The 27,059-nt window shown below is 41.8% G+C and overlaps 1 protein-coding gene across 1 annotated transcript in view; it reads right to left on the reverse strand.

Annotated features, from left to right (window-relative positions):
- LOC145418026 (nephrin-like) overlaps positions 1-27,059 on the reverse strand; it is a 194,645-nt gene that overhangs the window by 149,501 nt on the left and 18,085 nt on the right. The window contains exons 5-10 of the mRNA XM_080286561.1: positions 25,692-25,843; positions 23,785-23,929; positions 13,466-13,596; positions 6,557-6,716; positions 6,143-6,294; positions 1,853-1,994 (exon numbers count right to left, since the gene is read on the reverse strand). Of these exons, the coding sequence (XP_080142687.1) occupies positions 1,853-1,994; positions 6,143-6,294; positions 6,557-6,716; positions 13,466-13,596; positions 23,785-23,929; positions 25,692-25,843 (882 nt within the window). The remainder of the gene's footprint in view (positions 1-1,852; positions 1,995-6,142; positions 6,295-6,556; positions 6,717-13,465; positions 13,597-23,784; positions 23,930-25,691; positions 25,844-27,059) is intronic.

Here is a 27,059-nt window from a genome sequence, read left to right on the forward strand (position 1 = left end):
GCCGGTGTTAACTGAGTAGAAACTGGAATATACATCATATACTTTTACTCTTCTCTTTTTGTCGCTGAAATATGAGGAAATCAGAGGAACATTAGACGTTAGTCCATGGCAAGGGAGTCTGGACAGCAGGGAACGGTGCCACATTGTCAGAAGCTTTGGAAATATCAAGGGCTGCTGCATGAATTCCTCCATGTTGGTCTACTGACTGATGGACAGTGTGAGTCGGGAGATTGAGTACATCAATGGTGGATTTTTCGTGGTGAAAACCATACTGTCGACCACTAATAAAGTTCCTGGAATCAAGATGTTTAACTATGTGCTTATTAATTAAAATTTCAAATACTTTACCAAGAGCAGATGTGACAGCTATTGGTCTGTAATCAGAGGGGTCAGAGGAATTTCCTTTCTTTGGAACTGGGTGGATATTGGCTTCTTTCCAAGAATTAGGGGATGAAGAAGTACGTATGCATAGTCCGAAAATAAAGCTAGAACAGAAGCAAGTTCTTGGGAGCACGTTTTCAGAACAATTGGAGGAATTCTATCTGGGCCTGGAGGTTTGTTGGTTGGTAAAGTGTTTAGGATTTTTTTTTTTTTTGCGTACTTGGTCTGTATTTTAAGTGGAACAATTTCGGGAAAGTCATGTTCTAGTACTGGGACGTTCTGGCTGACTTCCTTTTTTGCAAAATTTCTGGCAAATTTACTTGCAAAGATATTCATTTTACCACGCGAGTCACTTGTAATGTTACCGACTGAAGATTTTGGTGGGGGAATGGGTGATGATATGTTACTGAAAGAACTGAGAGTTGACCAGAATATTCTTATGTCATCAGGACTGTCTAGTAGTTTTGATGCTTGGTTGTGAAGAAAGTTTGATTTAGCGAGATTTTTTACTGGTTTTGCATGGTTTCTAGCAGTTTTAAATTGACGGAGTGATTCAGATTTTTTAAAAGTAAGAGTTATATGTTAATGGCTTTTGGGCCGCTGCTCTGGCACAACTGCTAGCAAACCATTTTGGGAAGTCTGATCTTTTAGTGAACTGTTAACTTGGAAAGAACAATTCCATACCTGCTTCTATTAAGTAATTAATGTGGGACTGGGTAGAACTGATGTCATCAGAGAAGAAAGACTGCCATGGAATATCAGCAATATAATTTCTACATCCATCCCAGTTTGCCATATCAAAAAGCCATCGGGCCACCCTGACAGGCTCGGAACGGGGAGATTTTGGGGGGACGACTAATGAGACTTTGATGAGACTGTGGTCGGATCCATGTGGGGACAGTACTTCTGTCCTGTATTGATCAGGATTATTTATCAGGAATAGGTCCAAGAGATAGGCGTTATGGTCAGCATTATCTGGTATTCTGGTTGGTTGTTTAACCAGTTACGTGAGCTTAAACGATTCTGCAAACAGCTCATAGTCTAGACCAATATCGGCAGTCCTGGCAAAATGCAATAACCATTCTACATTATGGATGTTGTAATCACCCAAAACGGTAATTTCATGCATTATGCATTTCTGCTTGTCACTGTCTCTCCACCTGTCACTCTGGTTATCCACCTCTCACTCTGCCTTACTCTATTAACCTCTCATTCTACCCATCTACTGTCACTCTGCCTGTCAACCTGTCTGTTTCCCTCATAATCTACATGCTATTCTTCCCGTCACTCTGCATACCTACCTATCACTGCATGCTTGCCTTTCATTCTGCTTGTTTGTCTACCATTTCCTGGCAGACAGTCACTCAGTATATGTATCACTGTTTGTTCACCTGTCACTCTGCCTGTTACTTTGCCTGTATGTTTACCACTGACTGTCTGCTTGTTACTCTACCCTGTCCTTCCCACTTACCTGCCGGGAACACATGGAATACACAAGGCCATCGCTGGGTACCGACGCTGTTCGTGCCCCAGCAAAGTAGTGTGCCGTAGTCCAGCTCAGTGTTGGGAGTGTAGCTGACGGTGGATCCCGCACCCGTCACTCGGATGTGGCTCTGAGGGAGGAGATGGAGTAGGCTAACACTCTCAGGTTACTATGATTCACTCTAAGTATGCAGTGGTACAGTTCAGTGCAGTTGTAGTAGTCATTATGACCCTAGGCTCATCTGACCCTGATTCTATTGGACAGCAGGCTAAAGAAGATCTTCTTCCACAGTCCACCACCCCACGTTGCGGGGGAAAGGGAAGGAGGCGTGGGCCGCTGTGTAATCAGGCAGCCGAATCATCTGGTTATATCAGTGTCACGGCATGGAGACTTTCTTCTCCAGCATCTCATATCAGAGCTGATGCAATGTGAGCATTCACAAAGTGGGAAGTTGCCAGTGATCACCGAGTATTTTAGTTAGGAACCCAATCAACTCCTGGTTTGCATTGTCACAGATATTCTAAAGGCCATTCCATGATACTTAGTGATAATGAGAACATAAATTTTTCGATATCGTAATCATTGGTTATTATACCAGTTTTCTATTTATGACTCACTATGTAAACTATTGCATAACAGTTACTAGAATGCATAAAACGACAAGTGGTCTGTTAGCATTTATCACAATATTAAAAGTTCAGCTGCGTGTATAATTTGAAACGCTTATCATTTAGTTATCAAAGAGATAAATGTTTCATCTGGCATGTGCTGAAGAGATTGTACTATTAGTAAAAAATATATATATATATATATATATATATATATGAAGCCAAAATCATGCGAAGATGAAACCTAACACCGGAATCGCAAGTTCCGATTTTTCCGGAAAGACAAAGCTTTACGCGGGTACGTGCATAATATCTTTATCTGATCCCAGTAGACATTTTGAAGCCAAACAAATTTATGTTAGTATTATATATATATATATATATATATATATATATATATATATATATATATATATATATATATATATATATATATATATATATATACAGGCATATATGTCTGTAAATTTTATTTGATTAAAATTATATTAAAAAACATTACTGAGAATGTGAATAATCGCTTTTCAGGTACGAACAATCTTCGTCCCTAGGTTTAGAGGGTACATGAGGTTAGTTTAATGATTCCCTTCGACTTAATCATAGTGAAACTTCATTTCCTCATTTGAGTAAATGTGTTTACAAAATTATGCATGAGAACAAAGTGATAAAGGAAACGCATACAAAACAGTAGTTTAGTCGGCATTTTTTTTTTTTTTTAGTTATCAGGTAACAACTGGCACCTTTCTGGACTTTGTGAACGCTCCCATCACTGGCGAATCCCGCTCCCACCCGGATGTGGCTCTGAACGAATGACAAATGAGACTGATCAGAAAGGACCTTTTCACTGAAATTATAGAGCAATGTGTAGACAAGTCCCAGGGTAGTGACGATAGTTTCTGACGCATGTGATGATATTAGCTTTAAGTCGGACGTTAGGTAAACCAGTGCTGAAATGGCTTTTAGTTCGAAATATGCTTCCCAACCACCAACCCACCTGCTGAATGACAACACTCTCCGTTAGGTTAGATTTGACAGTTAAGGTTAGCTTAGGTTAGGCTATTTGCTAGTTTTTCCCTGTATGGAGCATTACCTGACTGGAAAACTTCCTGATATTTTGGAACGTATCCCCGACATCTAAAAATGGGGAGTTTCTATGTCTGCAGCCCATCCTTGGAACACCGTCCTACCTTCGTAGTATCAACCCACCTCCAAAATATCGACCCACCTGTGGAATATCAACCCACCTGCAGAATATCAACCACCCGCGGTAAATCGACCCTCATGAGGAATACCGACTCACCTGCGAAATATCGATCGACTGAGTATGGGCCCGTTGCGGAATATCAACCCAACTACGGAATATTGACCCACCTGGTGGATTATCGATTCATTGAGTATCGGCCAAATGCAGAATATCAACAAACCTGTTAAAAATCGACCCACCTGTCGAATATCAACCCACATGCAGAATATTAACCCATCTGTAAAATATCGACCCACTTGCAGGTTATCAACTTACCTGATAAAGCAGATCTCTTCGCACAGACTTTCTCCTCCAATTCCATCTTAGACGATTCCGGTGCTGTTCCTCCATCACTTCCCCCCTCTGACTTCCTCATGGCTGACATTAAAATTTCTTCAGCTGATGTATTTTCTGCCATCACTGGCCTCAGTACTAACAAGGCATATGGGCCTGATGGGGTCCCTCCTGTTGTTCTCAAGAACTGTGCTTCTGTGCTTACACCATGCCTAGGCAAACTCTTTCGCCTTTGTCTGTCAACTTGTACCTTTCCTTCTTGCTGGAAGTTTGCTCTCATTCAGCCAGTCCCAAAGAAGGGTGACCACTCCCATCCCTCCAACTATCGTCCAATTGCTTTAACGTCCTGTATTTCAAAAGTTTTCGAGTCAATTCTCAATAGAAAAATTTTAAGGCATCTTTCCTATCACAACCTTCTTTCCGATCGTCAGTACGGGTTCCGTCAGGGACGCTCCACTGGCGATCTTCTCACCTACCTTTCAGACTCCTGGTCATCCTCCTTTCGGGACTTTGGGGAAAGCTTTGCCATTGCACTTGACATCTCAAAGGCTTTCGATCGAGTCGGGCATAAATCTTTAATTTCCAAACTGCCCTCCTACGGTTTCTATCCTTCTATCTGTGCCTTCATCGCTAGCTTCCTTTCTGGTCGTTCTATAGCCGCTGTTGTAGACGGCCATCGTTCTTCTCCTAGATCTATCAACAGTGGTGTTCCTCAGGGCTCTGTCCTATCACCAACTCTCTTCCTTTTATTCATCAATGATCTTCTAAGCTGTACATCTAAACCTATCCACTCGTACGCTGATGACTCCACCCTTCACCTTTCCATTCGGTTCCCGCAACGCCCATCTCAACAGTTACTTCAACAAACAAGGGATGAGGCTATGGCACACCTAATGTCTGACTTGGCTCGTATCTCTGACTGGGGTAAAAATAATATGGTTGTTTTTAATGCATCTAAGACTCAGTTCTTACACCTATCAACCCGACAAAATCTTCCACAGGTATACCCACTAATGTTTAATAATATTCAGTTTAATCCTGCATCATCCTTGAACATGCTTGGGGTTTCGTTTACTCGGGACTTATCTTGGAAAGATCATATTACATCTCTTGTAAAATCTGCTTCCAAGAGATTGGGTGTGCTAAGCCGACTCCGCTCTTTCTTTACCCCTGCACAATTGTTGACTCTATACAGGGGTTTTATCCGCCCCTGTGTGGAGTACAACTCTCATGTGTGGGGAGGCTCCCCACATACAGCTCTTCTGAATAGGGTGGAGTCAAAGGCTTTTCGTCTCACTAACTCTCCTCCTCTTACTGACTCCCTGCAACCTCTGTCTCTTCGCCGCACTGTTGCATCTTTATCTCTTTTCTATTGCTACTTTAATGGTCACTGCTCCTCTGAACTGTCTGCTTGCATTCCTCCACCTCTATGACGGGCGCATAGCACCCGTCTGGCAGCAAACTCTCATCCCTTTTCTGTCCAACTCTCTAATGCAAGAGTTAACCGTTACTCCCAGTCTCTCATTTATGCAACAGGTCAACTCTGGAACTGTCTCCCTCTGTCTGTATTTCCTGCTGCCTATGATCTCCAGTCTTTCAAACACAGTGTGTCCAGGCATCTCAAAATGATTGGATCTTGAATTTGGCTCTCTATTGTATTTTGTTTTTCTCTTGGAGGGAACTGTTACTGCGGGCTCATGGCCTTTGGTTCCTTCTTCCTCGCATTAAAAAAAAATAAATAAAAAACCTGCAAAATAGGAAAACACGTGTTAAATATCAAACCACACGGAGAATATCAACTTGCTTGCAGAATACCAAGCCACCTGCAGAATGTCAACCTACCTTTTGAATATCGAACCATCTGTTGCCTACTGACCAACCTGTTAAGTAATAAGTCACATGCAGAATACTGACTGACTGAATATTGACCCACCAGCTGAATATCCACCATACTGCACACCCTCGGCCAATGACCCACTTGTGGAATATCAACCAACCTACGGAGTACCGACCCACCTGCGCAATATCGATCCACCTGATAAATATCTATGCACATGTGGAATATCGACCCACCTACGGATTTTCTACTAACGAGTCACTTGTGAAATACTGAATCTATGAATATCGACCCACCTGTGGAATATCGACGCTTTCTCCACTGTTGTTGAAGGTCCACGTGAAGGCTGAAGGCATGGGGTGGGCGTCCAGTTGGCAGGGAATCTCCACCTTCTCGTACTTGGCTGCTCCGTGATACTCTACCTGCCCACCACGACATACTGGCGCGTCTGGGGGTATGAATAGAGGTATTGTGAAGTAGGTAGATAGACAGATACATAGATAGACAGACAAGCCAGAAGATTTTAACTACAGGAGCCCAAGAAGACGACATTCATCCACCTTTCAGATTTCCTTTTGAAGTAACAACATCTCTTTCTGCGAATCTTTAGTAGTTTCTTTTTATTCACAAGAAAAGAACAGTGGCAATGCATGTCAACTTACATAGTTACAGGATCAGCTACAACAATAATCCATGGAGTTAATACTCACATTTAACTTTCAGCATGACAGGGTTGGAGTGTCCGTCACCCTCAGTGTTCGAAGCCACACACTGGTAGGTCCCCGATGCCCACCTTGTCACCCGTTGTAACACTAGACTCTGGTTGCTGATGATTACACCTCCACTCACGTTGTGCACAAGCTCCTTTTTCTGTTGGAGACACGATATATAATGAGAGGTAAATGTTCCCAACAAATACACTTTTACTTCACACTTACGGAATACCCGACACTTTCCTCCCTGCTACCTCCCTCGCTGGATGCTGGTGATTAATCCTCCACTCACGTTACTCAGGAAATCCATATTGTGTTGGAAATAAGAGATATAACGAGAGATAAATGTCCGCATACTACTCTTCACACGTGGGAAATAGCCCTCACTACTCTCCGGGTCACTGCGCTCTCTGGATGCTGATAAGTACTTTTCCACCCACGTTGCTCAAAAGCATCTTCGTAATGAACACAGTGTATTATGAAAATATAAATTTCAGCATATTCCTGTCTTCTGAGACAATGAAAGCTGTTATTGTAAATGAATTAAGCTTAGGTCCTTGCACTAAGAAACAGACGATATGAGTATGGAAAGGTAGGCCTCTCTAACATTTGGGGAAGGCGGTCAAGGAATCGGTAAAGAGGAGGCCTGCAGTCCAACGGACCCAAGTAAGAATCCCGGCTGGGAAAGGGAACAACTTAAGGATATGAATTTTACACTATTCCTGTATGAGACAGTCCTAGCAAGTATTCCGTATGGACGATGGGTGTTGGCGCCAAAGTGGTGACATGTGGTGTATGGTATGTAAGAGGACTACTGTGGCCTTGGGAAACAGGCTGTGAAGCCTATGCCCAGAGTTGGACACATAAAAGAGAGAGAGAGAGAGAGAGAGAGAGAGAGAGAGAGACAGACAGACAGACAGACAGACAGACAGAAATATGGCAGATAGAATAAAATGCTAGTACTAGCTACTTCTGTTGGAGACACAGTAATAAAGCTAGAGATAAAAAAAAAAAATGTGTAGCCTATTGCTCACGGAGATATTACCCATCACTCTCTTCCCTGTCATTTCCTTCTCTGGATGCTGATATTGTGCCACCACTAATGTTGTTGTGATCAAGTTCCTTCTTTTGGATGGAATCACAAGGTACACACTCGGCTTCGAATATTACAGACTGGATACGAGTAGTAAGGAATAGGGGAGGGGGCAATGGAAAACACCTAGTCCCTTCAATCCGAAGACGTATTTTACATTGTATGGCCGCTACCACTACACAGTTTGTTCAGTAAGTTTTTTCCGAATCGACTTGCCTCCAGTTTGGAAAGTTAGTCTTTTGCTCAAGAATACTGTGTGAAAGAGCAAGAATAAACTAAACAGCTGCGTTACAGGGATGATGGGCTATGACCTGATCACCTGATTAAATTTTGGACTAAACTGGGCCAAGTCCCAGACTGTAGGCCCCCAATACGTATTTCGCCATAACTCCTTTCAAATTGTCATATCGACATGAAACCAGAACCTACAGTAGTCGTGCATCTTTCAAATATGCATCCTATAACATGCCTTACTGCATCAAGGGGGTCACCCCTCAGTTAGAGGTAGGGGGTCAATGTCAGGTGGGTAGGGTCTAAAATTTAAAATGGGCATAGCATCAATTTTCACCCGATTTCCTCCAAATCTGATATGTGACATCTTTGACTAGATAAAGCGTTGTGTTGTATGTCATCACTAAAATGACTGCCGGGGGCGGGTTTGCTGTGCTTTGGCACCGCTTCTTGTTTTTATTCTTGTTTGCATTCTTCAATGAAAGGCTGCTTGATATGAATTATCGTAGAGTTTTAAGACTAAAGTATTATTTTCTGTTTGCTCCTAGCCTGATGATGGTAAGAGATATGTGCCGAAACGTTGCACCATTAAAGATGTTAATGAAATCTGCGTGGTTATAACTGTGTAGCTTTGTGCATATACTGTACAGAACAGTAGTTTGGGAATGATATGAAGAGGGCTTGTGTAGTTGTAGTTTAACCCATTAGCTACCAGAGAGTCTGTACGAGAGGTTTTGCCGGATGGGTTCTGAGCGTACCGCCTTCCGCCTGTCGGCTCATAGTCGCGAAGCTCGTAGGTCCCTACCCCCGGGGCTCCCTCCTCTATTAAATTCTGAGAATGCCCAGTTCCGTCCTACACTGAGGACACTGGGCGGAAATGGGTTAAGAGGAAGGCTGTGAACACTGAGGTGTAAAACAAGATGTTGGGAGAAGAAAATAACTATCAGCATCATCATGAACTCTCTATTTTACCTAAGGGCAGGGTGAGGCAGGGTACAGAAAGCTTGGCGAAAGAGAGCACGATAGTGGAAGAAAAAGAAACAGCATTCCCAAAGACGAGAAACGTCTAAGGTTAATATCTTTGAAGTGGTGAAAGCGACATCATGAGCAAAACTTGAAGGCAGAAAGAATTAATACATTATAGTCTTCGGCATTAGCACCGACGCAGCAAGATGAAATCGTGAAGTCTGTCATGTTGAAACAAAACTAGTTGTAAAGTATAATTGTGGAATATATCTAGATTAGTATAGATGACTTTGTTGTTAAGCTATATGATGTTGTGAATGAGGTTTCACCTGAAAATCACAAATGTCTTTGGGTTACCGTTATTTTGACTACGCGACCATCAGTTCCTCCATAAACATAAGTTATCTGCTGGACCACAGGGGGAGGCACTCTTTCGTAGTAATAGCGAGAGGGTAGCAGGTGTGTGTCGAGATGGTGAATGATTGTGCGCGTGTGTGTGATTGGAATCATTTGCATAATGTTGTTTTACTCAACCTTTTAATGCAATGGATTTGAGCGCATTCTCTCTTTTGTCTTCTCGAAAAAGATGTCTTTCAATAACTTCAAGGCCTAGGACATTATTTAGGTTTTATTTTTCATTTTCTTTCTGTGTCTTTTCTGTCATTTTGTTCTAGCTAAAGTCAAACAATTATTCAGTATAGGAAACCGTCCCTCGTGTGGACGTCTAGTTAAATCAGATCCTGTCACCACCACCACCACCACCACCACCACCTTATCATTGCAAAACAAGTTCCCACACAAAAGATGTGATGAGGGAGAATCCAAGAATAAGGAAAGGGAAAAAAGAAAGTATATCTAACAAACAGAATTCTAGGATTCAATATCGTGGCTAAACCTCATACGTCAAACTATCTACACGTATTTTCTGTCAGGTATTAATCACATACATTACAACTACCACAACTCCCATTCACGCACTTCTCTCTTAGTCACCGTGTCTACTGTAGCTCTATCACCTTTAAGCAATACCCTACCTCCTACTTAGTCTCTCCCACAATATCCGGTGCTCCCCTCTGCGTGTGTGTGTGTGTGTGTGTGTGTGTGTGTGTGTGTGTGTGTGTGTGTGTGTGTGTGTGTCTCTCTCTCTCTCTCTCTCTCTCTCTCTCTCTTCTTTATTACCCGACCTCGTAAGTCTTTTCCACTGATTCCTCTCTCTCTCTCTCTCTCTCTCTCTCTCTCTCTCTCTCTCTCTCTCTCTCTTCCTAGAACCCTCCCACCTTTAAGCATTATCCAGCCACTCTCTCACCCATGTTTACCATTTCTTACGACCCTTGTCTCTCTCACATCTTAATATACATAAATACAATCGTCCATCCTTAATCTCAGCTCCTCGCCTCCCATAAACTACTGTAGTCCATTACCTAACATGACCCAACTTCGTCTAACTCAGTGTACTCTGCTATAATGTAACTTAACAATCTGCTACAGTCTTATGTGATTTAACCTCAGCTAACCTGTTCTCATCTACTTTAACTTAACCTATCCTTACCTATCTTAGCCAAATAATCTGGTGTGATCTAACCTAACATGACCTAATTTGATGCGATCTAATTTAATTTCATCTAACCTGACACAACATAATTCAGTGTTGCCCAGCCTAACATAATCTAACGGAATTGTCTAGCCGAATTTAATCTAACCTAACCAACAAGTCTGTCTCCTTTAAATCTGATCCTCGCTCCTTCCAGTGGGATTGTCTCTCAATCACTCAACCTTGTTTCCAGGTCACTGACAATCCGTTGGAATCCTTTGAATTTACTGCCACTGTTCTCCATTTCTCCTGGCGCTTGGCCTGAAAGCCATTTTTGCCTGCATCAGCCTTTCCCCTGCCTTTCACGACCCGAAGGGAATGCTGTACGTGCGTAGTATCATTCCCTCCCAATTCTCGGTTCGGTGTTTATTCCTACACTACAAGTACCCTCTGTTCTGTTGTTTTGCGCATTTCCCTTGGCTTACGTTTTTATATCATTGGGTTACGTTTCCCTCGTATTCATATTTTTGTCTCTTCTTGCCACCTTCCTTCTCTACACCCTTTTCATGCATGCCTTCAAATTTTCCTGTGTTTAATTTTACGGTTCGTTTTTCCCTTACCGCGTGAAATATCTTTCAGGCAAGACAACCATTTTTGGTACTACGTAGATTAACGCAGCAAAACAGACTTGTTGAATTGGGTATTAAGCTCTTCTCTCCCTTCTTGTGTTCTCATTTCATGCTGCCTGTTGTCCCTACCCTCTCTATCTTTATATTTATCTCTGCATCATCTCTGTCTGTTTTCTTACCTTATCTTACTACCTCTGTCTGTATTCTTTCCCTCTCTGTCCTTTTTACCTGTCCTAGGTACCTCTATATCTTTCCTGTCTATTGTATTCTCTGTCTTTCCTTTTTGTTTCATTACATTCTCTCCTTGCAGTCCCTGTTCTTCTGTGCTTGTCTTTTCCGCCAGTCTAGAATCTATGTTCTCAGCCTCTCTTTCTTTTCTTTTTTACCTCTCTTCCTTCATTCTGTCCATATGGGCCTGCTGGGGTCCCTCCTGTTGTCCTTAAGAACTGTGTTTCTGTGGTTACACCCTGCCTAGGTAAACTCTTTCGCCTTTGTCTGTCAACTTGTACCTTTCCTTCTCGTCGCAAGTTTGCTCTCATTCAGCTAGTCCCAAAGAAGGGTGACCATCCCCAACCCTCTAACTATCGCCCAATTGCATTAACATCCTATATTTCTAGTTTATGAATCTATTCTTAACAATAAATTTTTTAAGCACCTTTTCCGTAATAACCTTCTTTTTTATCGTCAGTAAGGGTCCCTACAGGGACGCTCCGTTGGCGATCTTCTCATCTTCCTTTGACTCCTGGTCATCATCCTCTCTCTCGCGACTTTGGCGAAAGCTTTACCATTGCACTTGACATCTCAAAGGCTTTCGAGCGAGTCTGGCAAAAATCTTCAATGCCAAACTCCCTTTTAACAGTTTCTATCCTTATATCTGCGCCTTCATCTCTAGCTTCCTTTCTGGTCGATCGATAGCTTCTGTTGTAGACGAACACCATTCTTCTCCAAGGACTAAATGAATAGCGGTGTTCCTCTTGTCACCAAGTCTCTTCCTTCTAATCATCAATGACATTCTAAGCTGTACTTCTAACCCTATCCACTCGTACGCTGATGACTCTACCCTTCATCTCTCCATCCGCTTCCTACTGAGTCCAACTCAGGAGTTTCTTCAACAAACAAGGGATGAGGCTATGTCACACCTAATGTCTGACTAGCCTCATATCTCTGATTAAGGTAAAAGTATTCTTATTGTATTTAATGCATCAAAAACTTAGGTCTTACATCTTTCAACCCGTCAGAATCTACAACAGGAACATCCTCTATTTTTTAACAATATCCAATTCAATCCTGCATCAACTTTGAACATACTTGGGACTTCATTCTCTCGAGATTTATCTTGGAAAGACCAGACCACTTGTCGCGTAAAATTTTCTTCCAAGATATTAGGTGTGGTGAACCGACTCTGTGTCTTCTTTTTCTCTGTACAGTTCTTGACTTCATACAGGGGCTTCATTCGCCCCTACGTAGAGTACAACTCTTATGTGTGGGAAGGCTCTCCACATACAGCTTTTCTCAACAAGGTGAAGTCAAAGGCTTTTCGTCTCATTAACTCTCCTCCTCTTACTGGCTCCCTCAAACGTCTGTCTCTTGTTGTTTCAGTGGTCAGTGGTCCCCTGAACTGTCTGCTTGCATCCCTTCACCACTATAGCTGATGCGTAGCATCCGTGTAGCAGCAAACTCTCATCACTTCTCTGTACAACCCTCTAATGCAAGAATTAACGGTTACCCCCAGTTATTTACCAGTGCAACACGTATTTTTCTGGAACTATCCTTGTCTGTATTTCCTACTGCCTCTGATCTCCAGTATTTTAAACACAGTATGTCCAGGCATCTCGAAATGAACGGGTCTTGCATTGGCTCTCTGTTATCTTTTTTAAATTTTTTCTCGGAGGGCCTCTAGCTTTTGGTTTCTCCTCCCTTGCATTAGAAAAATATACCTTCTCTGCCTTCACCTCTGTCTCTCTCCCCTCTCTAACCGATGCCGCCATATCCTGTCTTAACTCACCTTATGCATCCTAATTATCTTACACAAGCGTTTTGCATTACTTCAGGGGCAGTGGCTCATATTCTGCCTCTCTTCTCTAACTTTTTTGCTTACCCTGTCTACCTGTACATCTTGGTGCTGAAGGGGGATGCCTTCACGTGGCAGCACTGACATAACTCGGTGGTTCCACAGGCCAGTTACAAACGTCCCTCACCTCCCTCCCTCTTTCCCAAAAGGAGGATGGGGAGTTGCAGGTGAGGAATTTCAGGCTGCAGTCCACTGTGTTTATGCTTCTGATAAACCTGGGACTAGATCAACAACAACAACTACTACTACTACTACTACTGCTACTACTACTACTATTACTACTACTACTACTACTGCTACTACTACTACTACTACTACTGCTACTACTACTACTATTACTACTACTGCTAATATAACAATAATACCTGCATATCTTCCGCCTCACCTCGTGCATCCAGGCAATCTTGTACACCCAAGGGTTGGCCTTGATGGAACATTCAAAGTACACATCGTCTCCCTCTTCGATGTTGCTCAAGTTCAGGGACCGACCAGGGCGTAGGCGAGTCACGGGCACATCTGGGTATACGGTGTGAGAAAGGTTCGGTTAGGAATAGGGTTGCGAAAATGTTATACGTGACGATCTATCAACAATATTGCTTTTCCATTACACCAGACAATATCGCTTGTGTCACAGGGACAGCTCAATTCGCGTTATCAGCATCTATCCTGCATCATTTACTAATAACCAACTTTCCCCCTGCCACACCCACGACCATAGGATACCGCAAAGTGAGCTCTGTTTACACATCAACCTGTACTTTGTTCTTAACGTACCGGGAGAGTTTATGCAACCTCGGAAGGACCTCCTCAGAATTAGAAGCTCAAGAGATGTGTGGATTATATGCTCATCCTTCCTCTGTCTTTCCTCCCCAAACCAGTATTATTTGTTTAGCTTTTGACTCTCAGCCCGGTGTGGTGCAGAAAATAGTATCCCTTCACCATGAGAGGTCCTTTCTACGTTTTATGAGGGAGCCTGGGGTGAACAACACAGTATTTATTCTGCCTGAAGATTTAAGGGAGGTTTATATGTCTGGTGCTAGATGGCAAGAGGAAAATAAAAATACTTGTCGTTGCAAAGGGGTTAGACATTAATAATTTAATTGTCATGTTTTGTAATAACTCTACTGTATATGGATAAAGTGGCGCAGCTAAGGCAAACACTATCAGTTACAATGTTTATATGTGTTATGTATAAATAATGTAACACTATATTAATCCATCACTTACCACAGAAAGGCGGAATGGATTAAACAACCGTGTCGACGACGGGTTCACCGAAAAACATTTGAGAATGAAAGTGACGACTTTGACATAAGAAATCCAGAGACGGAAGTGCCTTGAGGTCTTTTGTAAAGGTCACTTCTCAAAGAATAGAGGCAGGTAATAGCTAAAAAAATAAGACACACACAGATACAGACAGATCAAAAGAGGTATAGAAAGGAGAGAGGGAGAGGAAACCGGAGCAGTAGCGATAAGAAACTGTGACAGTGACATGAGGAAAGGGGAGATCCCCCTTACAACACGTTTTAGATAGGCTGCCAGAGCTCGGTGGCGAGCGAGGTTGATATATGGAGGCTGTATATTATCATACAGGGAGATAAAGAGGATGATGTCGATGTACTTGTTGTTTATCTCAGAGTAATATCGTGGATGTAGAATCTGGCTATTTCTCTTCACATAATTCTTTCATTGCTATCATGTCCTTTTTACTTTTTCTTGTGTAGGCATACGAGTAACTGTGATTAATGGTAAAAACGCTCTAACAAGAGAACCTACGTAGGTCACCCTTTCAGCAAAGATTGTTTAGAAAAAGTTTCTCCACCCACTTTCCCTACCATCCCTGTCATCAATGGCTCGCTTCTAGGCTGCAAGACGGTGAGCCTCATACCTGTTGTTATATCAAATCCCAATATGCAGTTGACACTATTTTAAACTTCACTTCATCCAGTTTTGATTACTCATTATATAAACTGTCAAAACATTACCAAATATATTTATGTAGTTTATCGTTCCCCCAATGCTTCTTCGGAACCCAGTGTATTTGATTCCATATCCACTCAGTTGAGTAACCTTGACCTTGCCCTTGGCACCGAAATTACCATTTTGGGTGATTTTAACATACACAACGTTGAATGGTTATTGCATTCTGCCCGGACTGACGACGCTGGTCTAGAGTGCAAGCTGTTTGCGGAATCATTTAATCTCACCCAGTTGGTAAAGCAACCAACCAGAATACCTGATAATCCTGACCATAATGCCCATCTCTTGGATTTATTCTTGACAAATAATCCAGATCAATACAGGATAGAGGTACTGTCACCACTTGGATCCTCTGACCACAATCTCATCAAAGCCTCATTAGTTAACCCTCCCACACCTCCCCGTTCTGAACCTGTCAGGGTGACCCGATGGCACTTTGACAGGGCAGACTGGGATGGATTTAGAAATTATCTTGCTGATGTTCCATGCATTTTCTTCTCTAGTGATCCCAATTCTACCCAGTCCCACATTTGCGACTTAATACTAGCTGGTATGGATTTATTCATATCAAGTCAACAGTTCACTAAAAGATCGAACTCTCCAAAATGGTTTGATGGCAACTGTGCCAGAGCAACAGCCCTAAAGTCATTAGCATATAACTCTTACTTAAAATCAAAAACATCTGAATCACTCTCCCAATTTAAAATTGCTAGAAATCATGCAAAAGCTGTATTAAATCTATCTAAATCAAACTTTCTTCAAAAGCAAGCATCAAAACTACTTAACAACCCTAATGACAATAGAATATTCTGGTCAACTCTTAATTATTTCAATAATAACTTTAACAAGTCATCTTCCATTCCCCCACTAAAATCTTCAGATGGCAACATTACAAATGACCCACGTGGGAAAACAGATATCTTAGCCAGTACCTTTGCCAGAAACTCTACCATAGACGATACCAGCCAGAATGTCCCAGTACTGGAACTTGATTCTCCTGAAATTGCCTCGCTTAAAATACAGACAAGATACGTAAAATCTCTCCTAGACAATTTGCCTACCAACAAAGCTCCAGGCCCAGATGGAATTCCGCCAATTGTTTTGAAAAAGTGTTCTCCTGAACTTGCCTCTGTCCTAGCTAAATTATTCAGACTATGCATACGTACTTCTTTATTCCCAAATTCATGGAAAGAAGCCAATATCCACCCAGTTCCGAAGAAAGGAAGTCCGTCTGACCCCTCCAATTGCAGACCAATAGCTGTCACATCTTCTCTTGGTAAGGTATTTGAAACTTTAATTAATAAGCACATTGTTAAACATCTCTAATCCAACAACTTAATTAGTGATAGACAATATGGTTTTCGCCACGAAAGATCCACCATTGACATACTCAATCTCTTAACTCATACCATCCATCAATCAATTGATCATTTTGAAGAAACTCATGCAGTAGCTCTTGATATCTCTAAAGCTTTCAACAGAGTATGGCACCATTCCCTGCTGTCCAAACTCCCTTGCTATGGACTAACGTCTTTTGTTCCTTTGATTTCTTAATATCTTAGTGACAGGAAAATAAGAGTAATGGTAGATGATGTATATTCCAATTTCCACTCAATTAACGCCGACGTGCCACAGGGATCAGTTCTGGCACCAACCCTATTTCTGGTTCATATTAATGATCTCTTATCTGTCACCCACAATCCCATTCACTCATATGCAGATGACTCAACACTGCATAGTTCATTCACACTCAGACATCCATTTACAAAGTCTAATATCTCTACCTCTCAACTCAGTACAGCCATCTCCATAAATCAAGATCTATCTACAATCAGTGAATGCGGACAAAACAACCTTGTCTCTTTAAATGCTAGTAAAACTAAATATATACAGTTTACTAATAGACAGATATTGCCAGATTCGTACATTACCTTCAGTGCTACTAATATTCCCATCTTTAAAAGTATTGAAATTCTTGGCGTCTCACTTAACAGTGCCCTCAGCTGGACCTCTCATTCAGATCACTTGCTAAAACAGCCTCAAAGAAACTTGGATTATTATACAGAGTCCGTAACTTCTTCGCCAATGAGCAGTTAGCTATAATTTATAAGAGTCATGTGTGCTCTCAGCTTGAATATTGCTCACCCTTGTGGAATGGTTGTTGAGAGGCTGCATTAAGACAACTAAACAAAATTCAGAACAAAGCTGTTAGAATCATTAACAACCCTGCCATTACATATAAACTACCTCCCCTGCAAGTAAGAAGGAATGGTGCCTCCCTTGCATTATTTTACAGATATTTTTTTTGGCAAATGCTCAGACGAAGTTGCATCCATGGTGCCACCCCTCCATGCCTTCCCTCGTGCTACACGGGCATCTGGTAGGGCTCATGACTGGAATGTTCCTCAGCCATATTGCAGAACTTCTGCCTATCAGAATTCTTTCATTCCCTGAACTGCATCTCTCTGGAACTCGCTTCCCCAGAGTTGTTTCCCTCCAAATTTCAACCCACAACTGTTCAAGTCTAACTATTACAGATATTTTATGAACAGAGGACACCAGTAATCTGGTGTATGGATTATTTTTTTTTACTCATTTGTTTTTCCATCCTCCGTTCTGTTATTTATAACAAAAAAAAATTTGCTAGAATAATAGTATGTGGGGAGCTTCACATATATCGTTGTCTACTGATGTTTAAGCATTTTCCTCATGTCCAATAAAGCAGTAGGATCAGATCCACCCTTGAGGATTCACAAAAATCCGAGACACTATAAATTACCTAGTCGCTGGAGCACAAACAAGACCCATTAATGAAACCTGGCTGATGAAGCACCCAGATTTCGTTAAGAACTCCAGAGAGAGGACAGACAGAAACCCAACACACGGGAAGCCTTCCTGCCCTGCTTCATCTCATAGGCGTCCATCATAAAACTCGCTGATCCACTGTCTACTTGACAGCAGCCACCATTTTGGCTCTAAAACAATTCACTCGCCCACAACAAACCTTGTTGTAAACAGCCAACAACCAGTAGCCCTTTTGGACAACAGTAGTTCAACTCCTGTCCTTATCACTTCCAAATATATCCATCCCGCAGCTTGTCGGGTGAAGATACCAACTCTCGGTATTATTTCAGCATTCTATCCTGGACTAATATTTCCCAGTAGGGGGTAACTTGTAAAGGCCAGTGTGGTCCTGAAGATACTTATCCATCCTACAGTAACCCTCCCGCAGATAACCAACAGCCAGAAGACCTTACAGACAGCAATTGACCTCCTGTCCAAAATTATCTAGGATTTGCTCATTACTTAACCCATTTGACTAAGAATCCCCTCTGTCCATACCACACTGTTTGAGGTCAGTCACGGAGGTAATCTGCGGCTCCCAGACTCAATATTTGAACTTCGACACCAACACTACCTTGGACCATCTAATCTTACAGAATATGGCAAAACTGCATTGAAGATTAGACGTAACACGTTCATCTATTAAGCCGTACAGGAGTAACTTTATGAATTACCAAATGTCTCCACTACACTTGTGGTTATACATTTTACTTAAAAAAAGGAGAGTGTCACTTATGTACATGATATCCTGTTTGTTGCCTTGTTTTTGAAACTCAGTGCTGTGATGGAGAACAATGATTTCTGTTGTGGTCTACTGTGGTATCTTGCTTTGTAAAAAGTGTGATGCATTACAGTATTGTAGACCCTTCTTTGCTTCAATTTACAGTATATTTCTGGCTTACATGTGAGTGTGTTGTGTTATGCATAATGAAGTATATTTTAAATGTGTTATAAGTTCTTCTCTTGTGAAGATTGCAACAATAAAATAATGTGGAAATACATGTGCTTAGTGTAATGCATTATGTAATGTTGCAAAGTACTGCAGAGTTTTGTGGTACATGTCGATCAGTTTACATTAATGTGTACAGTACACTACAGCTAAAAGAAACCCAATACTGTACTTCATTGGCTTATTGTGGTGTGCTAATGGAGTAATGTCAAGTGCACATCACAGTGAGAATGCTGTTGTGTGGTCGGGAAGCTTTGAAACTATTCCCAGGTGGATGCTATTTTCAGGCAAAACCCTTTCAGGTCACAGATATACAACTCCACTGGTCTGTTCAACCGAAATGGAAGTTCATCTCTTACTGTCTTTGTCGATATTGTATGTGCAGGGATATTCTTGTAAACTCTAACTCAGATTGTTTTTCCATCCATCCATCCATCATCCAATCCTACATTGCCCCAAGAGGAGCGTAGGAGCCCGGGGCTAGGAAGTTGGTCTCGACATTTAAGATGAGAGTGACCAGCCTCACTCATCCCTGAGTGGCATTACATGAGCAATCAACCCTAACCACCCCTTGGATATAAACCTTCACCGGCTCAATCCGACTGGAGAGCAATAATTACCCACTAAACCACCAGGTGCCAAAATTTGGTTATATGGTTACCACCCAGCGTAGTAAATGGTTTCCTGGTGTACAGGGAACCATTTGGCTTGTCACTCAGTGTAGAGTCACCCACAGGCACAAGGAAAAGGAAACTGCATATTTTTATTTTGTTAGCCATCATCAATTAACTATATCCCAAGTAAGCTGTAGAAACATAATGAGGTGCAATAGCATTTAACTTCTCTCTCTCTCTCTCTCTCTCTCCCCATACATATATATATATATATATATATATATATATATATATATATATATATATATTTGGGTATGTGTGTGTGTGTGGAGAGAGAGAGAGAGAGAGAGAGAGAGAGAGAGAGAGAGAGAGAGAGAGAGAGATTTTTTCTTGTACGCAAATGTGGTTGAATGCAGCTCCTGCATCTGCACTACTTCATTTCTGCTCAGTGCTTTCGATGCCTTGGGCTATGCTACGCTGATTTTCATTTAGACTTCTGGGTAGCTGTCCAGTTGTTATTGTATTGGTGACGTTTCTTTTCCTTCGTGGGAACATCTTCAGACCATTCTCATGGCTGGTGGAGCGAGATCTCATTATGCAGGGGTTTCCGACACTTGCTACCACGACAAGGAGGTTCCCGGGGGGGGGGAAAATCACACACACACACACACACACACACACACACACACACACACACACACACACACACACACAGAACGTTAAAATTAAACAACAATAATCTTTCATCAAGTATGAAACAGCAAAACAGTAACACGTAAACAAGCGATCAGTCTGGAATAGAAACCGTAATTTGTCAACGAGTTCACCTGCACTTTCCTCGAGTCAATGAGTCGTGTGTGTGTGTGTGTGTGTGTGTGTGTGTGTGTGATTTTATTTACCCTTTAATCTGCTAACATAATTTAGTGGTATGATTTCTGATACCTCCAAACAATATTTTTCAGCTTTGGGAAGACCTCTTGTAGCAAAGGGGTAAATGAAGGTTATATCTAAAGGCGCGATTCCACCGGGGCAAAATAGGCAACATGTAGCATGCGACTTGCCTGGCTTTCAACATGTATGTTGAATGCGGCATTCAACCATGATACATGTTGACTGCAACAAGTCAACATTGTTGTTTCATGTAGCATGCCACATGCCAGTGTTTATGCTGAATACCACAAAACCATTTCCACCGATTCAACAAAAACTGAGCCAGTTGTCAACACGATGTAACAGACAGACAGACAGATAGGTAGACAGACAGAGCTTAACAAAAAATCATACAAGTAGATACCGCGTAAAACATACATACACACACACACACACACACACACATTGCCGAATAACTTATCAAATGGTTTGAATGTATAGAAAGACGAGTGCTGAGTGCCCGCCGTCAAGAAGAAGGCACGAATGCAAAAATTTTATGATGTACCATACCTTAGCTTAACAAGAGACAGGAGAGAATAATGTAACAGATGAAAGATTTGCTAGTGTTGGCACAGTATTAGGACTGGCGGGGAGAGAGAGAGAGAGGGGGGGGGGAACGGAGAGAAGTAGGGAAGAGAGAGGAAAAGCGACAAAACAAAAGTCGAGAGAGAGAGTGTGTGTGTGTTCTTGGCTAATCCCCGCAGTGAATCTAGTTTAGCCTGGTTATTCTTGTATTGTTCCAAGCGTATATCCCATAGAACCACAAGTTTTCCATATTCTTCTATAAATTCTACGGTTTTATTCTTGAGACCAATTCATCTTGTTGCTTTCATCATCGAATCCTTCCCGCGACTGGTGGGAAGGCGGGCAACACTAGGCAACAGGCTTAATCTTGTCGCATGCGTCACGTTCTACGGGCAACTTGTTGCCACCTGTTGCATGCCACAAAGTCGCATGCTACATGTTGCCTTGTGTTGAACTGGTTGGAACATACTTGGCCTATGCGACAATGTAGCATGCCACATGTTGCCAAAATGTTGCCCCGGTGGAATCGCGCCTTAATGCAGTGTTTGTTAAACTTTTCTGCTGCAGCACACCCAGGTACAAGTTCAAGTCAACGTGATACCCCTCTCTCTACCAATTTTCTGTAGAGGAAAGAGAATGGCTGGGAACAAACAGCTGAATTCTCTCTCTCTCTCTCTCTCTCTCTCTCTCTCTCTCTCTCTCTCTCTCTCTCTCTCTCTCTCTCTCTCTCTCTCTATATATATATATATATATATATATATATATATATACAAATTGTTTAGTTATCAGACAAGAATCGTTCATTTATTTTCACGATGCCTTTCTGGACATCCAAAAGACCCCATTTTGATATCCCCTGGGGGTATCGAGCCACTACTTTAAGAACATCTTATCCAATGTCTTCATTCCTATAAGTCTCTTGAAGCTGATTACAACTGCCTGGAAATGGCAGGATAAAACGATTTAAGGGTTTGAGATCAGAATGACCAATGTGTCCAAAGTGTGTTTCACACTGGACGTGGAGCTTCCACGAGTAAAACTGCCTCGCAGCAGCAAGAAAGGCAGGGAAAAATAAGTTTAGTTTAAAAATTTGAGGGTCGTACCATAAGTTGCTCTGGAGATTCTGTAACACCATTTCTTTATCAATTTATTTTGTTCATTACCTCTCAGCTTCCTCTTTTATTTAGCTGATACAAAGTATGTCAAGAATGGAATGATATATATACTATCTATCTATCTATCTATTGCCAGACGCCATAATCCCGCATGGGGTGGCCAATGACTCTGAGTTATTTGTTTTACAGGGAGGGGCACTAATCCTCCACCAACCCACCTGACACATAGGGAGCACGTATGGTTTGGATATATGAATATCACCCAGCGTTGTAAATGGTTTCTTGGCTTACAGGAAGGACTTGCATGGCGAAGCCTGTTGTCACCGGTGGTTGAGCATGAATTACCACTTATCCCTCTATGAAGTTGCAAACTGGACACCAATTAATGAAGATCTGTCGACTAGTTAATAGGCCAGAGTCTCGTTCGGAATTAACCAGACAAATCGCTCCACCAACTAAAAATGGCCATGCACCACCACCCACCGAATCGAGAAAAATCATAATCATGATATTAATACTTAGTTCATTCATTCATTCATCATCTAATCCCGATGCCTCACTAGCAACGTAGAAGCCCGGTGCTAGGCAAGCTGGTTCCGACATTCAAGATGAGAGCGACCAGCCTCACTCATCCCTAGGTGACATCACACGAACAACAAACCCCAACCACCCCCTGAATATAAACCTGCACTGGCTCAATCCGACTGGAGAGCCTCAATCACCCACTAAACCACCAGGCACCAAAAAACACCAGGTGCCAATAGAAGTTCACATATTTTGTACTGATTTTGATCATTTTACATATTTCTTGTTTTGCACATGCATTTCAGCAATATCTGAGGTGTTCATGTGTTGAATAGATGGGTGGTAAACCTTCCCTTCCCTTCACTCTAATCCCCTCCTGTGAGGTGCTAATCGCAAGGCTTAATGAATTTTAGTAGCTGCGGTTCGGCCCATACACACAAATAAGTACCCTTATCTGGTTACAGCCTAAAAATACCATCTCTCACCTTTCTTTTCACACACACACCACCACCCAGACTACAAAAATAACTCGATACTTGCATAAACGCAATAAACATACAAGATGATTTTTTTTTTCTTTTTATAGAACCTCCCACATATATATACAAAAACAAGAAAATATTTAAAAGTCAAATAAACAAAATGTATTTCTTGTGAACTGTTGGTTACTAAGCTTCCTGTGCCACTTGGAATACGGATTTGAGACTGATAAACATACTGCAGGTGGCATAGGAGGCTATGTATCACTTGCTCCTTTGCGATTTATCTGGTAAAATACAACTTATAAAGCAACATTATTTTCCATGCTGTTTACATCCTATATGATATTTTTGCTACTGAATAGCTTCCCTGCGGTGATGAGCCTACATGTGGTGGTATTGTGCACCCTGGGTCTAGCAGATGCGGTGTCTACCCCTAAATCAGACTTTTTTATATTTCCCAGCCGTGGGAAGAACTGTGGTCCCACTAGGTAAGGCGCTGTCTGTCAGAAGGAGGCGCCGGATCCTACCATGCCTGTGAGACGGCCCCACAGAAGCAGTTACTTATGTATGATCAATGGATCTCCTCAGCTAAACAGAGAGGGTTAAACAGCAACAACAACAACATCAACATAGTTTGCGTCAATAACATACATGAGAAACTGAGATGCTCTGTTCAGTATTACTCGGTAAGTAAGACGTTATAACACCTCGTATGTCACTTATAAAATGGTCAAACTCACAGTGAACCTGCAGTTTCCACAAGTCAGTGAGTGGGGTTGAGTTTGGCAGCGGTGACTGTGCTCGACATGTCAGCACCCGACCCTGGTCTCTCACACTGGGGGTCCATCGCAGCTCACTCACACTCACATTACCATCATCGCGAACCTGTTCGGAATACCAAGTTGTGGCTATGAGGGGCGTGTTACAATTCTGGGACTTGATACCTCTTCATACTTATAATCTATCTCTCTCACAATCTTGACTTGTTTTTGTAGTAAGAACAAGAACATCTGAGCTATTCCCTTTCGTATCTTTTGGGAAAGCGCTAACTCAGACCTAGAAAGATAACACATTCAGGTAAAAAAACACTAGTAAAAGTCTGTGTGAAGGTCCACCTGTATTTCACAGAGCTCTTGAACCAAAAAAGCAAAAGTATCTAAAAAAAAAAAAAAAAGCCCCTCAAAGGACTTAAAACGTGGTAGGCTCTGGTGATCATCTACGGGGTTACTAGCAAGGTCCCTGTAACTCTCTTGAGGGCTCTCGAGGAGCTGGGAAGGAATAATATCAAACTGGCTCATCAATAAACCGATGTCTGTGACATTAGCGTTCCTAGGCCGACCCTTGGGAGGGTCTGGCCACAAACAACAGAAATTTCCATGCTCTACCGGCCTTGTCTTTCCTGTAAAGCAAAATGTCTAACAAGATTTGTTTATGCAGGAAAAATAAAAGTTTCTGTACTATATAATTCCTGGGACTGTAATATTTTCATTAGTTTGTTTGCGACTCCTGGTATTATTTGGTGATAAATTCTGTGTCAAAGCCCCTATCGAATGGGATGACCCGTTTATTATTATTATTTTTTTAAAGAGTTTATTTAACTTACGAACAGCCTCTCTTATTGACATCGTTAATGAAGGCAACATGTAACCTATTCAGTTTGACAATGTCGCCAAAGTTGAATAAACTAATAACCCGTTTTTGAGAAGAATAGGACAAGAATGACGTCCTCTGGCTAAAAAGGTTAAAATCTGTTTATCAGTGACTATAAACTGTGAAGAGACTGTAAACGCAAAGCATAAGTGAGTTTTCTGTAAATAAATAGTTTAAAAAAGTTTAACAATATGAAACAACAAAGTGCATAACCTCTGGCCCTCACGACACAAAACATAAAGGTTCTTTGCCATCACGTATGAGTTTTGATTCCCCACCATATATCTGAATAAAACCGAATAAATCTATACTTCTGATAAAAGTTTATATTCCTAAATATTTCGTTGTCTTAAAGGTTCTTATTAATTTGTGGAACTTATGAAAATGGAAAACTGTTGTCAATAAAAACGAAGAATCAGTCAATGATGTTGGAATTTCATAACAGCGAAGAGCAATGTACTACTTAGAAAGGCATAGTGTGAGAAGAGAATAGGAACAATGGATGAGGCTGCAATAAAAGAGAGTGGTAATGTGGTAACATATTTTGACAAAATGAACATTGATACAGATGGGATGATCGCTTAAAAATAATGATATTAACAGACTAACTATTGTGCCTTCACAAGTATAATACAGTTGCAATAAGAGGGTATAATCCTTCACTTCTACATGCCTTCATAATCGTCACGTATAGTCATGAGAAAATGTTTGGCAACACTTCTCTGCCGGCTGTGGCAGTGGAAGGATTCATATGAAGTATTCTTATGTGACAGCAATATGAAACTGCCACTAAACAAATATAAGGTTGAAGAATTCCCTTTATCGTTTGTGAAGAGCTGAGAAATATGGAAGGCCAGACAGTGCCTGCAGAGGACTGTCGGCCAAATTTAGCTTATGGCTGTACTCTTACTCAACTTTGTGTGAACATGCTATAGCATCTTATCTGCTGCTTTCCCTTCACTCACACTCTGTGTGTGTCACCTACCTGATGCCTCACCTGATGGGAGTGTGTGGTGAGGGGTGTGTTGTTGAGCAGCCAGGATATGCGAGGAGCGGGTCGCCCTCCCACCGCCTCACACTTTATGTCATAGGGGCGGCCAGCACTCACTGCACCTCTCTCACCAACGATACGCGTCCATAATTGGGGAACTGGAGGAGGTAGGCAGTAGTGGACTTAGTTCATTGGGTGTTAAAATATGGATCGAACATACTTATTTAGAACAACTACTCCACAATATCACACTTCATGTCATGGGGATCGACTGCATTCATCGCACCTCACTCACCTAGGATACCAGTCCATAGTGCGGTAATTGGGAAAGTATGTGGTAATGGAGTTAGAAATTAGGGGTTTCAAATATTCTTACACTGACACATACAGAGAACGTATACTCCACTATGTCACACTTTATATTGAAAGGACAGCCTACGCTCACTGGGCCTCTCTCACCAAGGATGACCGTCCATAAAGAGGACACTGGGGACGAGTTAGTGGTAATGGAGCTAGCCCATAGGGTGTTGAAATATGGATCAAACTGACACTTATATCGAACAGCAGCACCATAACTGCATACTTTTACCAGACCTCTCTCATCAAAAACTGGCATCCATGGTGTTGGAAATGGGCCAACAGGCGATAGTGTTGTTAGAAAATAGGGTAAATATGGATTGAACTGATACATGTAAAGAACAACTACCCCTCAACCTCACACTTCATCTCACAGGAACGAGTTGCAGTCACCACACCTCTCTCACAAAGGAAATGTGTCCGCAATAGTGGGACTGGGGGAGCAGGCAGTAGTGGAGTTGAAAAACTAGAGTGTTGACATGTAGCTTATTTATATATAAAGTACTATTACCCCACTACCTCTTACTTATATTGTAAGGACGGTCTACACTCACTGCACTAAACTCACCGAGGGTATGTGTGCATTGTGGCGGAATTAGGGTGGAGTTAGCTCATGGGGTGTCCAGGTGTGGATGGAGCTGACATATTTAAGAAATGTTATGTCACAGCCTGACACTGTATCATAGGGACGGCCCGTACTCACCACACCTTACGCACCAAGAATGCGTGGCCACAGTGGGAGAACTGAGGGAGGAGTTGGAGGCAGTGGAACTAAAACATAAGGTGTCCAGGTGTTGATGGTATTGATGCACGCAGAGAATATATCTCGGACAGTCCTTCCTTAATCTAAAAGTGAAGACTTTTTCGTCACCATCATCATCATTATCATCATCATCCTGAGACATTGTACCTAATGAAACAGGACAGACAATCATTCACACAGTTTGAAAGACGTCATCATTCAGAACATAATTATAATCTTTTGGTCAGACAGTGATGCATTTCAGTCTACCCATG

This window comes from Coenobita brevimanus, chromosome 112, assembly GCF_032717465.1.
Source record: "Coenobita brevimanus isolate Jiangsu-jjx chromosome 112, ASM3271746v2, whole genome shotgun sequence".
Lineage (NCBI taxonomy): Eukaryota > Metazoa > Arthropoda > Malacostraca > Decapoda > Coenobitidae > Coenobita > Coenobita brevimanus.